Genomic DNA, 15500 nt, shown 5'->3' on the forward strand with positions numbered 1-15500 from the left:
AAACTACAATAGCAGACAGCAGTAGTGACCGTGTGTCTGGCGCCTGGCATGGTCCAGGTGCGCTCCTGCTGCCTTATACCCGTGGTGGTAACTCTCAGTCCCCAGAGTGCTCTAAGGGCGGCCAGTGCTCAGCAGCCTGGCCCGTCATCGCCCCGCCCTGATCCTGTGAGAGTGCTGATAAACTCAGCGGCAGTTCCCTGGGGGAGGAGCCCAGGTTTGTTGCCCTGGTGTAAGGACTTCCGCCATAGGTTATTTCTGGTTACCAGGGTGGAGCCACTGAGGGGCTGGGGGAGAGGTGTAAGCCAGGGTGACCCTGTCTCCAGGGAGCTCTGCCGTCTGTATGACTGGAGTCAGAATGCTTACCAGGCAACTGTGGTTAAAAGTCAAATGAAAGTCGGGTTATTCTTGGGTCTTAGTGTTTATGGGGTGGCGAGTATAGATTTTTAATCTGTATCTAGTTTTATACACAGATAAACATTACAGATACATTTTTTTTTACCTATATGTATATATTTTTTGCTGCACCGCAAGGCTTTTGGGATCTTAGTTTCCAGACCAGGGATCAAAACCTGGGCCAGGGAGTGAAAGCCCTGGGTCCTAGCCACTGGGCCACTAGGGAACTCCCACAAATACATTTTCAATCATGAAATCTTTCTTTCTGGAGAGTTCTTCATAGCTTTCGAGATATGTTGAGGTGTACCTCGAATCCCAAGGTTACATTTAAAATGTGAAAAGCAAATCCTATTCAGTAAGAGCAACTGGTCTTTCTGTATGAATAGGATGTATTAGTGTGTTTCAATACATTGTTTACAGTACCGATATATTTTATTATTGTTTCTACAAGGTTTAGATCAGTTCCAAATCAAATTAGAGTGCGAGTATAGTCATAAAATGAAAATGTTTAGAAATTTTAGTAGTTGACCACTTTCATATTTATTGTTGCAACTTTTATCACTTTGAGTTTCCTGCTCAGAATCTTCTTAGGCCCTTACACGTGAGAAATTTAACTGAAATCCGCTGACAAGAGTGACCAGCAGATCTTTCAGCCATGTTTGCATGACTTAATTAAAAAGCCCCAAGCCTCCTGCGTTTTTGAGATCTGGGGATACAGGGCAGTGCTTATGGTACGTTACAACCTCTTTTACAGGCAGTTCCGAAGAAAAAGCTTGGATGCCTATCTTCCTAGGCAGGATGGTAATCCTTCTGGAGCCCAAATCATAGATCAAACAGACCCCAGGTCTTTCCAGGGTTAAGAAAGAGCTTTTCTAGTCCCTGGAAAATGGAGTTTGCCTACCCTGCACCGGAAGATTGTCTTGTGGTCGTAAACGCCTCCGTCCCCTGCTGTGGGCTCACTGCTCTCTCCTCTCCTCTGCAGCCACATAAACAAAAGAACCACCTACTTGGACCCAAGACTGGCGTTTACTGTGGACGACAATCCCACAAAGCCGACCACCAGACAGAGATACGACGGCAGCACCACGGCGATGGAGATCCTGCAGGGCCGTGACCTCAGTGGCAAAGTGGTCGTGGTGACCGGGGCGAACTCGGGGATCGGTGGGTCGTCAGCCGGCAGTCGTGATCGTCGCTGCTGTTCTTTCCACTCTAGCTGGGGGGAGGTTTTTTTTCAGTGATTCTCTGATTTAAAAGATACCTGTAGGCTCTTCAGCCTTCGGGTCATTAAAGTCCCGGGTGCATTTTCGGTCCCGGTGTTTGCATGGAAGGAAGGCCACGGAGGGGCTGACCCTGAATCCTCCGAATGCTGCAGTCACAGGAGACAGTGGTTATTTTGGTTCTTAAGGAAGAGAGATGGCATGCTCCAATGGGGATTTTTTGAGCTGGTCTGCGTGCTGTGTAGACACAGTCCGGTCACCTGGCCCCTCGAGCCCAGCGTTGGTGGGTAGCGGGTTCTCGGAAGCAGCAGTGTGTGGTGCCTGTGGGACAGAGGACACAGCGGGTGTCCGCTGGTCACCGAGAGCATCACTTTCCTTGGAGAGCAGGATCTGGTTTCTTTGCAGGGTGGCAGAATCAGTCCTTGTCTTGACCTCTCGGTGGCCCGTGTTTCCCCACGGTGACCATCACGAGGGCAGGGGCTCCAGGGGGTGTCACAGGCTGTAAGAGAAACTGCGGCCAAGCAAATGGCCCCGCGGTCACTCTCTGCGTGATTTCATTCTCATCTCACTTGGTTCCGGTGACGTGAACATCTGAGTCTCTAGGAACCAGCTGCTTGGAGTGAGGATGCGCATCCCCAGGTTAATTTGCAGGAACAAGACATGGAATTGTGTTCCGCTGTATTCTGGCAAGTTCTCTGTCCCTTCGACCCTTCGCAGCACCAGCCCCCTTCCCGACCCCCGCTCCCAGCCGCCTCTCTGACCAGCTTTGGGTCCTCAGCCTTTTGTGCCCTCCAGCTTTGTTAATTTTTGGTGACCCCTTCTTGAACTCACAGAAGCATCTCCTGGTGTCAGCGGGGCAGGTCTGGGTGGTGACATTTTCTTAGAGCATCAGTTGTTACAGAGTGCAGTGTCAAAACTCTAACAAGCTACAGTCCCAGAGCAGAACTTTTTTTTCTTTTTAAATAAGACTAGACGTCCTCTTTTATCTGTAGCTTTATGTATTGGCTCAGTTGCTTTTTCAGCGCCCTGGGGCTCTGTTGCTGTGTGCGTGTGGCTGTCTCTGGTCGTGGTGAGTGGGGGCTGCCCTTCCTCGCGGTGCACAGGCCTCGCTGCCGCACTTCTCGTGGAGCGCCAGCTCCGCGGTGTGAGGGCGTCAGTGGTTCCAGCACATAGGCTCAGTTACTCCGTGGCAGGTGGGGTCTTCCCGGACCAGGGGGTCAAATCGGTGTCCCCTGCGTTGCAAGGCCGACTCTTAACCAGGGAAGCCCTGGAGCAGAAGTTTGGACTGTTTTTTGTTGTGTTTTTTTTTAATTGAAAGGGATGTATTTAAAAATCAACTCTCGGACCTCATCCTGGACTGAGAATATGTTCACTCCAATTTTCTGAATCACATTGGCATCAATTCTATGTCTTTGTCATAGATAGAAAAAACTGATGCTTTATTGACAATAGCTGCTAGATCCCCAGTCATCCAGGAAACAGTGTCGTGCTGATGTGTCGACCACTCTCTGTGAGGGTGTGGACTAAGCGTAGGATAATTAAGAAAAAAAATAAGGACTGAAGTCAAATCTCTCTATTTAACCCTCAGTTACCCAGAGAAGTAACCAGAAGATCTCATTCCCTTAATCTTGTGGCTGGACAGTTTTTCCCTTTCGTTAGATGTGTGACTTCTGATGGTCTGTGCGTGAGCGGTCAAACTTGGCTCTGCGTGACACGTGGCACGCCTTCGCGTCTGGGGAGGCTCTGCTCAAGTTTGCCACAGCAGGCTTATGACGTGGTTGTTGTCACTTAGTTGCTAGGTTGTTTCCGACTCTTGAGACCCCATGGACTGTAGCCTGCTAGGATCCTCTGTCCATAGGACTTCCTAGGCAAAATATTGGAGTGGATCCTGCCCCTGAAGTTTCCTTCTTCAGGGCATCTTCCCAACCCAGGGATTGAACCCACGTCTTCTGCTTGGCAGGCAGATTCTTTACCATTGAGCCACCTGGGAAGCTGTAATATGGGACCAAAGGGGTCGGTCCAGAATATGCAGAGAGCTCCATGCAGTGGGGGGTATCGAATTGTGGTCAGAAGGGAGGAGGAGGTTCTGGAGCGTGGAGGAGAAATGTGCTGCAGGTCAGCGTGGGCCTCGGGCCTCTCGGAGGGGGCTCTGGCCCCTCCCAGCCCTGACCTCTCCCCGCCCCTGTCTTGAGCTGCCTCGTGGACCCTGCAGGGCTGTCTGTGGTCCATTAGCACGCGGGGGCCAGTGGTCGCGCTCAGGCTGGGAGGGTGGTGCGGAGGTCTCAGGGCACCACGCTGCCCCCGTCCCCAGCTCCGACCTCAGTTGCCTTCAGCTCTGCCTCCTCGCCCTGGGGCCCCTCCGCCCTTGAGAAGCCCAAGCCTGGGGGAGCTCCTGAGATTTGTTTCCTTAATTTTGTGAAATGATATTGGACCGAACATTCCAGGTAATCAAATCCTTGCAAATAGCTGTCACACTGCAGCCCCTCCAGCAGGCTTAAAGAGAAGGGCTGAAGGCAGGCCTGTGGCTTTCTGGTCGTCTCTAAGGTGGCTTTGACATCCTGTGTGCGGCCTTACAGAGTGTCCCTGCCCCAGGAGGTCGTGCTTTCCCGGTGAAGCCCTCCCTTCTCCTGAACTGTGAAACACGCCGGTTTAGACATTGCTATCACTGCTCTGTTTCTGCCGCTTCACACGGAACCACTGCGAGCAGAGCAATCCACCGCGGGCAGAGCGATCCAGGCATCTTTGTTTCCAACTCTCCCGGGCACTCAGGACTCACCTTCTGTGGGAGCTTGGACGTGCTGGCCTGCCCTTGCCGCTCAGGGGGCCTGTGACCCACGTGGGAACTGCCCAGTCTTTAGCCTCCTGGACGTCTGTGCTCTTGGGAGCAGAGGCGGCCATCACAAAACATACCAGCCTTTATGTTGGGGGTGGTGACCCCACAGCTGGAAACACAGGTGACCCGATCAGCTTTACAAAGGTTGGTACACACATTCGGTGTTTTCCCGTGATGGTTTGGTTGAATTCCTGACAGGGCGCTGCTCTGTTGGACTTGCTCTTCGGGGACCCAGGCCCCCGGCCACAGGAGGGTGATGATGGCATACCGCGTGTCTCCTGGGGATGCCCTACCAGCGCCCTCTCCCCCGGCTCTCGGGAGCTGCAGGCCCTGGGACGTCACCTCCTCTAACACTCGCCGCCTTCTCTCCTCGACCTCTGAGCACATTCTGAACCCGGAGGACCTTGTAGATGGAGCGCTGTGGCTTGTGGGCCTCTCTGGAGCTCAGCATTGCAGTGTCTGGGCCAGTCCCCCCCGTGCACCAGAGCCGCTGCTCACAGACCCAGCAGCCCAGAATCTGGTCCTGACCGCCGACCCGTAGAGACGAGGCGGGAGGTCACTTCTGCTTGTGCTCGCTGTGGCGCTGGCCAGGAAGGGGCAGGTGTCCGTAGCTCCCTGGAGTCCGTGGTACGACGGAACTGATCTGGTAAAAGAAATGAATGAAAGTGGCTTCAGCACAGTGATTGTTAAATGCAGACGGAGTCTCCTGCCAAGTCCCAGGAGAGAGGGTTTTGGAGACTGGGGGTCTCCCATCGTGGAAGATCCCATGGCCGCTTCTCTGGACTCAAGCCTTTTGGCCGAGCTTCTTGCTGACTTCTTGCCTGTCAATAGCTCAGGGCAAACTGCTGCCTTCTCGCACCTGAGGGCTGACCGTGCTCCTCAAAGGCCAGACCCTTCCAGCGCGGGGCTGCCTGAATGCCTCAGCGTGGGGCTGTGCCTGCCCTGCGCGCCGTCTGTTGTGAGCAGGTGCGTCAGTTGGGAATCGTGCAGATGTTGCAGGGAGCAAAGTTACCATCATGGCGCCTAAGGAGAGAGGTCCAGCTCCTGTCAGACATGCACTGAAAAGCTGTTAACAGGGATGTGCGCGCAACGTTGCTATTCTCAGCCTGCTCTTCACTGGCAATGATGATAGAACTTTCTTCCCAACTTCCAGCTTTTTAAAGATTCGTTTCATTTTGGCCGTACTGGTCTTGATTGCTATGCGGGCTGTTCTCTAGCTGCGGTGCGCAGCTCCTCACTGTGGTGGCTTCTCTTGTCGCAGAGCACGGCTCTAGAGCCCTGGGCTCAGCCGCTGTGGCTTTGCGGCTCTGGAGCCCAGGCTGAGAGCTTGGCCCATGGGCTTCGTTGCTCCACGGCATGTGGGATCTTCCCGGATCAGGAATCGAGCCTGTGTCTCCTGCACTGGCAGGCGGATTCTGTACTCCTGAGCCACCAGGGAACATCCCCAACTTCCAGTCTTAAAACCAACAGTGGTTAAAATTTGGTTTTTAAATCCCTTTCGGAGTGTAGTCAGGATGAAACATTTCTTTGACCTTCTGAGCCTTGATAACGCTGGGCTGTCTCAAAGGTTGTGACTCCAGGTCTGGAATAGCCTGGCCTGCGTTTGATTTTTGAGTCAGATGACCCATTAACAAGAACAAAACTGTTTTTTTCCCCCTGAACAAGTACAAGCTGACCACCTCAGAATATGCCAGTAAAATGTATTTTAGGACCGACACTTCAATTTTCTGTTGATATTCATGTTATATAAGATAAATCTCTTTAAGGTTCATTACAAGAATTCTAATAATGTGTGTACACGTGTGCACGTGGTTATATGCCCACATTTATATACTTTGAGATATAAAAAAGTGTATGTTCACACTGTCAAAGTCAACCCCAAATTTGTTCTTGAAACAAAATGGAGGTATAAGATTTCCACCCCGGAATCCCAGAACGTTGGAGTTGAATGTTGAAACTGGTTGTTTTGGTTAGAGCCGTGTTTTAGAGCTTGGGGTCTTGTTCCAAAATCATGTGTTGAAATTCCAGTGTGAAGTGTACTCGCTGTATTCTTTTATCCTACAAATCATCACCACGATGAATTCATCTCTGGCGTAAATTCTGCCAGTTATGCGTCGATACTAGAAGAGTGCTTTTCTTTGTGTAGAAAGGTGTGTTTGTCCTTCAGGTTTAAACCCGCCAGAACCCCTTCCGCTCCACCCACAGGTCTTTGGCTTTCTTTTCCACACCCAGTGTAACTAAATTTTGCCTTGCAGCCTAAATCACGCCATTGACTCCCCACTGTCCCAGTTGTTCCAAAAGATCCCATATGTTCAAGGACAAGAGGGTGCCTTGGACTCGTTTTCTTGTTTAAAACTCCCTCATATGGGATCATTACACTTGAGATCTTGAAATGCCTGATTACAGTCTCCTTTCCGGTTGTCAACAAGATTTAAACTAGTGCGATCGTGACGTTTATCTTCTTTTTAAGAACCTGGTGCTCATTAAGCGGAGGGGAATTTTTTGAAGTAATCTAAATGATCTTTTGGGAATTCAGACCCCCATTTTAAATGAAAAACATTTGTGACTATCTCTATTTTATGATCAAATACACCCATGTAAGTGAAATGATTTTGCAGTTATTCCAAGAAAATATTGAGATTTTTGACAGTGTTGGAAGAAGTCCTTGAATAATATTACATAAAGATTGAGAATTAGTACTTAAAATTAAAGAACCTTTTTTGCATTTAAATATTCTTAGACATTGAATATACATGGGAATCACATGATCAGAATATTTGAAAAGCTGTATATCTAAAGGAAGAGGTCAACTGAAATATTCTAATGAGCCTCATCTCATAATTTGGTAATCATATTTAAAAACTTATTTAAAAATGTATGCAGTAGATAATATGTAAATGATATATGTGCCTCAGTAGATGTCAACTAAAGCTTTCTTGTCAGATGAGGTCAAGAATTTCATACTTGCGTGTATGTTGAGATTTTAATTTATTTGTTATAAATAAGCATAACAAACGAGGTTCATACAAGCTGCTATTCATTGCCAAAGTGGTTTAAAATCATCACTTAAAAAGAAGTACTTAAAAATAGTTCCACCCTAATTGAGATTACAAGTGTTTTATCAGGTTTGAAAACTTGACAGTTATTTTACTTAACCCCGAATATAAGATATTTGCTTTTTTGCTTTTGCATAGTACAGTGACATAGCAGTTGTGAGGAAAGAACGGGTTCTGTGTATTTTGTGTGAATTACCTAAAAGAGAAATGTCTTCCTGTAGGCTTATATTTTCTCTCCACTAGAGGGCGCTGTTGCCCTTTGATACAATTAAACAAAAGCAGTAGCATCTCAGCAGTTTTCTTCCTCTCAGCGGGCTCTTGCTTTCATTTTTGTTAAATAATGCCTTTTACTTTCCTAACACATCTTTCAGGTCTTGTACGTCCTGGTGAAAGAGTTCACTCTGAAGACTGTTGCTAGTGCCAGGCTTGCTTCTCTTTCTTTCTCACCCCTTCCTCTTGCCTCCCCCTTTTTTCCCGGTATGAAATTCCAAGGATGAAGAGATCCATTTAGAAAAAGGCCCATTGTGTTCAGGGAGCAGCCCATTCTGCCAGATTACACAAGGGCTTGTGTTCTCGTGACATTATTGGTTTTGAGTGTGCTGGCCTATCAGTAATGTGGTTTTTAAATTTCTAAGTGGAAATTGTAATATTTAAATACTAATACCTCTGTTTAAGGTTCATTTAGAAGGCCTTGGTGATCTTACAGTTTTTTCTAAGAATATAGAATTTCTCTGCCTCCCTCCCCCAGCCTACTCAGTGTTATATAATTTATTGTAATTAGATTGCTTAGTAATGATACGTTTTTGCAGTAGAAAGAAAATGTGTCCTTTTGGGCTTAGTATATGTTTCTTAACTGAGAGGCCATGTTAAACCAAATACTTAATATGAAGCAGATGGCCTGTATCTTCACGTACAAGATCTGAAGGAGGGTAGTTTTTATTTTGGCTCTGTAACCCAAAGTTGGAGGCAACACATTAATTGTATGCTTCAGCTTTCAAACAGAAATTTGACCCAGAAGAGAAAATCCTTTTGGCTTTATGAAACTACTTATTTTCAAATTTTAAATGGGGGCAAAATGAATACACCATATTACATGCTTTTACTTCTATTCTTTCTCTCAGCAACCTTTTTCTCTCTCCAAAATGAAAAGAGCCAGCAAGAATTGCGAATATACTTGTAATGGTGTGAAACTCCTTCACCAGTCTTAAAATGTTCTGCTCATTGCTTTACAGATGTTTTCATTGTCTGTCCCGTAAAAATGGTTAAAACTCTGTGGCAGTTGTGGGAATCATTCCAGACTTGACAATGAAAGGCCTGCTGGCTGTCGGAACCCCCGTGACCGTGTCTCGTTCAGGATGACACAGGATGATGCGGCCACATTCTTTCTTCATTCTCTGCAGTGTTACACACACACACCCCGTCTGGATCCGAGTCCTCCGCCTTTTCCAGAGTAATTTCTCAGGGTGGGGCGTGGTCAGCAGAAGAAGGGCCTTCATGCAAAGATCTCTTAAATTAAGTCCATAGATTGATGAAAAAGCAAATTCCAGAAACTTAAGCGATTCTTGCCTGACTCTCTGATTCTCCCTCGGCTTAGCAAGTAAGCAGCACTGCGTTCCCTAAAGGGCCTGTGTTTGTGTGCACGGCGCCCGATAGGTGAACTGAACGGGAAGCGTCCTCCTGTTTATGTAGTGAGTTGCGTGACAGGGATGGGCTCTGAAGTGTTACGTGTTTACCAGGCTGTGCTGCTTGGTTTTCGGGATCCTTCTTGTTAGAAGCCTCACTGAGCAGTGTTGTCACTGAAAGCAAAGCAGGTTCCTCGCTAGACCCCGAGAGGATGGCTGAGACAGCGTGCTCCGGGGAGGCGCAGGGGTATCGGGGGGTGGGGGCGCTGATGTGTGTGCGAGGGGGGAGGCAGTCTCCCCGGCGTCTGTAATGCTCCTCCCTCGGTAGGCTGGGAGGCCCAGCAGGGCGGGGGGACCCAGGCCTTTCACAGGAACAGATGACCTCCTGAAAGAGGGGCACAGTTCAGAATCAGACAAGTTTCTGGTGTAGTTGTATGGAAACTGAAGTGAAAACAAGCAAGGCGTTTTTCATTTTCACCCTTACCTCTGAAATGTACTTCTTTATTCCAGGTTAGTGTTGATTGATCACTGTCATTTTGGCTTATAGTAACAGCTCTTTAGAATTTGCAGATATGCTCTACCCCTTGTCTTATTTAAAATTCTTGCTGCAGTGCTCACAAGCTCTCCTGAACTTGTGTCTGGCTGAAAGCCCAGAGAGGTGAGGTAGCCTGCCCAAGGTCACACAGCTCCTGAGCCACGGGTGCCTGCAAAACCAGAGCAGAGCACGTCCGAGTCCGTGCCCGGGGCCCTCTTCCCCTCGCTGCTCCCTTCCTGCGGGGAACAGTGCTCAGTCCTGACCACGCTCTTCCGCAGCAGCTTATCCAGTCTATCTGAGGTCAACAAATTTGTCTTAAAAATCTGCCAGAGCCCGCTCTGTGCCAGGCTGTGTGCTGAGTGTGGTGTCTGAAGGGAAGGTGGAGACCTGAGCTCTTGGGACTGCTGGACAGTCGTGGTACTTGGACACTTTCTCGGTCAGAACTCCCCTTTGCTGTCACTGTAAAGTTAGCTTGGGGAAAGCGCTGCAGGGGACAGGAGCTGGCACTCATCAGACTCAGACACATGCCAGGTGCTGGCCTAGAAGTATTTGTTATTGTTGTAAACATGTGCTCCTTATGGAAAACTTAGAAAATGCAGATAAGTAAAAGGAAAAATAAATGTAGATAAGAAAAAATCACCTCAAATCCTTACCAACCAAGAATCACTGTAATATGTAGTCTGTATGACTCCCAGCATTTTTCTTTTGCTTCTTTTCTTCTGTGATTTTTCTGTTTAAACTGTGGTTATGAGCACCTTTCCCTGCCATAGAATATTCTACAGCATCATAAGGGGTCGCATAGCCATTATATGGTTCTAACCATTTCCCCTCTACGGCACATTTGGGTGCCTTTCAGCGTTTGGATGGCTGTGGAATGGAGATGAACATTTTGTAATTAAATGTTTCTGCCCATCGGTGACTATTCTAATAGGCTTATTCTCTGGAAGTGGAATTGCTGAGTCAGGGGATGTGTTTCTTAACCTTAAAATCTTGATTTGTTCTGTCAAACCACACCCGTGGAAGCTTGGAGCAATTTAAACGCCCCCGTTTGCTCTGCATCCTTGTCAGTTTGGGCATTTAGCATTTTTTTAAACTATCACTTAAATTTGCACATCTCTGATTAATCAGCTCTTCCATGTTTGGCCATTTGTATTTTTTTTTTTTTTAATGATTTTAATTCTGGTTTTTAAATTTTTTTGGCTGTGCTGGGTCTTGCTGTTTGCACGCTTTTGCCTAGTCGTGGTGATCGGGGACTACTCCTTGGCTGCGGCGCGCAGGCTCCTCACTGCGGTGGCTTCTCCTGTGGCGCACGGGCTCGGGGACTACTCCCTGGTTGCGGCGCGCAGGCTCCTCACTGCGGTGGCTTCTCCTGTGGCGCACGGGCTCGGGGACTACTCCCTGGTTGCGGCGCGCAGGCTCCTCACTGCGGTGGCTTCTCCTGTGGCGCACGGGCTCTCGGGCTCTGGGCGCATCGGCTTCGGTAGTTGCCGCACCAGGGGCTCAGAAGTTGTGGTGCGTGGACTTGGTTGCCCCGAGGCAGACGAGATCTTAGTTCCCAGACCAGGCATCCAACCCTTGTCCCCTGCATTTGAAGGCAGGTTCTTAACCACTGGACCGCCAGGGACGTCCCTGTATGCATTCTTTTATGAATTGCCTTTACAGGTGTAACCGTTGGATATGTATTGATTGCTAATTGATTGCTTGATTCATGTGGCATAATTTAATTTCCAAAATGTGCCTTCGTCTCAGGAGTTAATTTATCTCAGAGCGTCTGTTGTTTAAGGCCACATTCAGTGTTGGGATCCAGAGGTAATTCACGAGAAGGAAGTTGGCCTCACCCCCCCAGCTGGCTTCACTAACAACTTGTAAGCCTGTGTCTTATCACTCACGCCAGCTACAGCTCCCATCACAGGCACCCTGCATCATACCTGTGTTTGTGGATGGGGGCACCCAGAAAATTCAAGGTTGGCCAGCTTGCGGTGGAGCTTGAATCCCACGATGATGCACAGCTCACATCCGGTCCTCTGGGTTTTGCAGATCTCCCCCCAAAGCATCTCTTTGTGGCCAGAGCCCCTTTTCAGAGCCTTACTGTGCATTATCTCATTTGATGAGCCTGGCTTCCATGTGGTGAAATCATACCACTGCTGAAAATAGTTGTGCTGACAGTCGGGGAAGCCGGATAGGTGGCAGGTTTCTGTCTGGAGAGGCAGCAGGGTGCCAGGGAAGAGCTCGGGACTCAGGAAGCAGACGTGACCCAGTTTCCAAACCTGGCCTAGGCCACGTCCCGTCTGACTGACTTGGGCCCAGTTCCTCTCCTTCTCTGAGCTCTGGTTCTGCGTCTGGGAGACATGGGCACTTTTTCTGCTTTGCAGAGTTGTTGAAGATGGGAACTCCAGAATGCCCAGGGAACTGTCTGCTCCACACTGCAGGGACTTAATGAACTGCAGTCATTTCGGTAATGGGAGGCAGGGCGATCAAGTTACTGAAATTAGTTTGGTATTTTCCTGGCTTCCTGGTTCTTGGATACTCCAAAAGCTGCTGTCATATCTGTGAGTTTGTCCTAAAATGACCTTTTTCAATAAACTGTTTTAGGCATCTACTTGTCTTTGGTATGAAGGGAAACATTTGAGTTATTATTATTATTATTTTTTTTCCTTTGGAGGTCAGATGGCAGATGCATCCAGAAAAAAAAGAGTCAAGGGAAGGATGAGGTTATTTTTTTTGCAGGCATGGAAGAAAAAAAAAAGATGAATTAAATTTGGGAGGAAAAAAGGACGAGAAACTATTAAACTTTAAACGGATGCATCGTAGTAACATCTTTATTCCAAAAGCCTAGCATCAGAGCTCTGCTTCATTTGAGTTTGTGATGGTTTACAGGGCTGCCTGGAATATCAAGTATAAACTCCCAGCTTGGCTGTCCCATTCACTTGAAACTGTAGAAGAACCCATCAGCGTGGATCCTTTTTTGTTAAGACCCGCTGAGAGGTGTTGGCAAGCATTTCTCCGGGTTCAGAAAGGTAACCAGACGTCAAGTACCTTTGCTCAGCCTTGGACCCTCGATTTGGTGATGAGGACTAGGAAACTTCTAGGGGGGCTGTGCCACCCGGGGTTGACAGGCTGTGTGATGCTGGCTGGATCCTGGGAGCAGAGGCCTGGGGTAAGAAGGGCGTTTCTGAGGAGGCTGTCACCATGCCGACTTTCCGTAGGTGAAAGCGTTGCTGGTCCTTGGATGGCACGTTTTCTGGATGCTGTAGGCTGCAGCCTCCCCGGCCCTTCTGTACCTCTGCTCGCAGTGCCGAGCAAAGACAGAGGCTCACGGGGAGAGAGGACGGGGTGCTCTTGGCTTACGTAACATCGGCGAATTCGCCAGCAGCACCTCCATTGTGGAAGCTGTTTTCCTGGTGATCACACGAAGCCAGAGGATGAAAACAGTCACTCTTTCACACGGGCAAATTCTGCCGTGTCAGCCACCGGTGGCCGGAAGGATGGGTCTCAAAACTCTCTGCATCTTTCAGGTCTGTTCACTGCCTTCCGCTTTTCTGCCTGGTGCACCACACAGGAGGGCAGCTGTGGCGTCTCCTCTCCGCAGCTGGGTTTGAGAAGCTTCTTTCTATCAGCTGAAATATGATCACTGTGTTCCAAGTGGCATTGCTATGGGGGTAAAAAAAAAAAAAAAGAAGAAATGCTGTTACAGCTTTCTCAGGAAAGGAAGTTTCCATTCCAGGTCCTGGTACCAGCTTGAGCGTGTGACGAGGTGGAGAGTTAACAGATGCATGCAGGGGGACGTCTCAGTCAGGGAGCGGAGTCAGGTTTTTGGCAGAATATACCCTGCTTTCAGCCTAAGAAGCTGACTTGGGAGCCGTGGGTCTCTGTGCATGAGGGCCTTTCTGTACCGAGCCTGGCCATGGCCAGTTGCCTGGTGTTTCTCTTTCATGGTCCCATTGGCCTGACCAGCGAGGGACTTGACCAGCGGAAGCCCGTGGTGTCCGCGTGTCGTCATGGGACCCTGTCACTTACCCAGGGGTGCACACGCATCTGTCGCCATGTCCTTACAAGTTAACAGTACCATCTTGCTCACCTGCAGCCCTGGAGGTCAGAAGTCTGAAATCAGTCTTGCTGGCTGAAGTCAGGTGGTCTGGCAGGGCCTACATCCCTCCGGAGGCTCTTCGGGAGTCCCTCTTTCCTCACCTTTTAATTTTTTTCTATTTTTTTGCCACACCACGTGGCATGCCGGGGGATCTTAGTTCCCTAACCATGGGCCGAACCCACGCCCCCTGCAGTGGAAGCATGGAGTCTTAACCACTGGACCACCAGGGACGTCCCCGCCTCACCTTTTTATTTTTTGTTTATTTTAATTAATGCCCGGCTGCGCCGGGTCTTTGGGTTGTGCAGAAGCTTCCTCTGGTGGCGGTGAGCGGGGGCTGCTTTCTGGTTGAGGTGCGTGGGTCTCTCATCGCAGTGGCTTCTCTTGTTGCAGAGCACGGGCTCTGGAGGACGCAGGCTCCGTTCTCGTGGCTCATGGGCCTGGTTGCTCCATGGCACGTGAAATCTTCGCGGGTTGGCAGGTGGATTCTTAACCACCGGGCCACCAGCGAAGTCCCCTCCTCGCTTGTTGAGCGGCTTGGCGCGTGGACGTTTCCTCGACCTTGAACGCGTATCACTCCCCATCACGTCCCCTCCTCCTCTTGTAGACGGGTCTCCCTCTTACAGCAACACCGTTCGTCACCTGGGGTGCACCTGCACCAGCGGCAGGACGTCCCCATCTCCAGACCATCATCGTGCTCACATCTGCAGAGTCGCTTCTGCTGTAGGTTGACCCAGCGTCCGGGGCTTGGATGTAGGCGTCTTCGGGGGCCGCTCCTCGGGCGCCGCAGCAGGAGGCAGGCCGTCTGCAGGGCCTCCTCTCCTGCAGCACCGACACCTTCTGCCCCGCGCCTCTCCCCTCCTGCCGTCCTCTGTGCCAGGCAGCTGTCTTTCCCAGGCTGTGTCCGGCCCGGGGCCTGGCTGTTCTGAGTTTGGGAGCAGCCCTGTGATTCCCTTTGTCCTCCATTCGGAGTTTGTGCAGGACAGGGTGGTGTCTAAATGTTGCTGACGCACCGTAGCGCTGCTGAGTGACTTCCAACCCAGCGTGATGGGGACTGAGGGAGGGGGACCCTCTCCCACTTGCTCGTTCCTCTCTGGGAGCCGTTTGGTCACGAGTGGAGCCTCCCAGCTGGGACACAGGGGTAACCGGGGTGTGTAGCCTGGATCTGGCCCTCAGGTGGTTGGTTTGGTCTGCGTAGAAAGGACCTGTGGTGTTTGCCGGTTTTGTTTCAAATGAATTGCCAACACATTAAAATCAGGAGAGTTAGCTTAATAGTAGTCTTGAGTTGGGGCTTCCCTGGTGGCGCAGCTGTAAAGAATTGTCCTGTCAATGCAGAAGATGTGGGTTCGATCCCTGGGCTGGGACGATCCCCTGGAGGAGGAATTGGCAACCCATTCCAGTATTCTTGCCTGGGGAATCCTGTGGACGGAGGAGCCCGCTGGGCTAGAGTCCATGGGGCGGCAAACAGTTGGGCACGACTTAGCGACTAAACGACAACAAATCTTAGGGTTCTGACTCTCAGAAAGGTCAGAGAGCAGGCCCCAGTGGGCTGTGTGCCCCGCAAGCAGAAGTGCACCCAGCCTGTCTCCTGGGAGCATGTCCTGCTGCCCTCCCGGTCCGTATGGATTCTCGAGGCTGGAACCCTGGTGTGGGGTCTGCCTTGGGGGCTGTGTAGAGAGACAGGGCTGGCTGGCTGGCAGCAACAGACGCGTCCTCAGTTTGCTCACCCGTGCAGTCAGCACACTGACTGCTGAGAGCTG

General features: G+C 49.9%; 1 protein-coding gene across 4 annotated transcripts in view; it reads left to right on the forward strand.

The window, feature by feature from the left end:
* Positions 1 to 15500, forward strand: part of WWOX (WW domain containing oxidoreductase) — a 916676-nt gene that overhangs the window by 9257 nt on the left and 891919 nt on the right. For all 4 annotated transcript variants that reach the window (XR_826202.1, XM_010850783.1, XM_010850782.1 and 1 more), the window contains exon 4: positions 1376 to 1554. Coding sequence is in view for 3 of the 4 variants with exons in the window: in XM_010850783.1 (XP_010849085.1) it covers positions 1376 to 1554 (179 nt within the window). In the remaining variant the exon portion in view is untranslated. The remainder of the gene's footprint in view (positions 1 to 1375; positions 1555 to 15500) is intronic.

The sequence above is a fragment of the Bison bison genome, unplaced genomic scaffold (assembly GCF_000754665.1).
Source record: "Bison bison bison isolate TAMUID 2011002044 unplaced genomic scaffold, Bison_UMD1.0 scf7180017864295, whole genome shotgun sequence".
In the NCBI taxonomy this organism is placed as follows: Eukaryota; Metazoa; Chordata; class Mammalia; order Artiodactyla; family Bovidae; genus Bison; species Bison bison.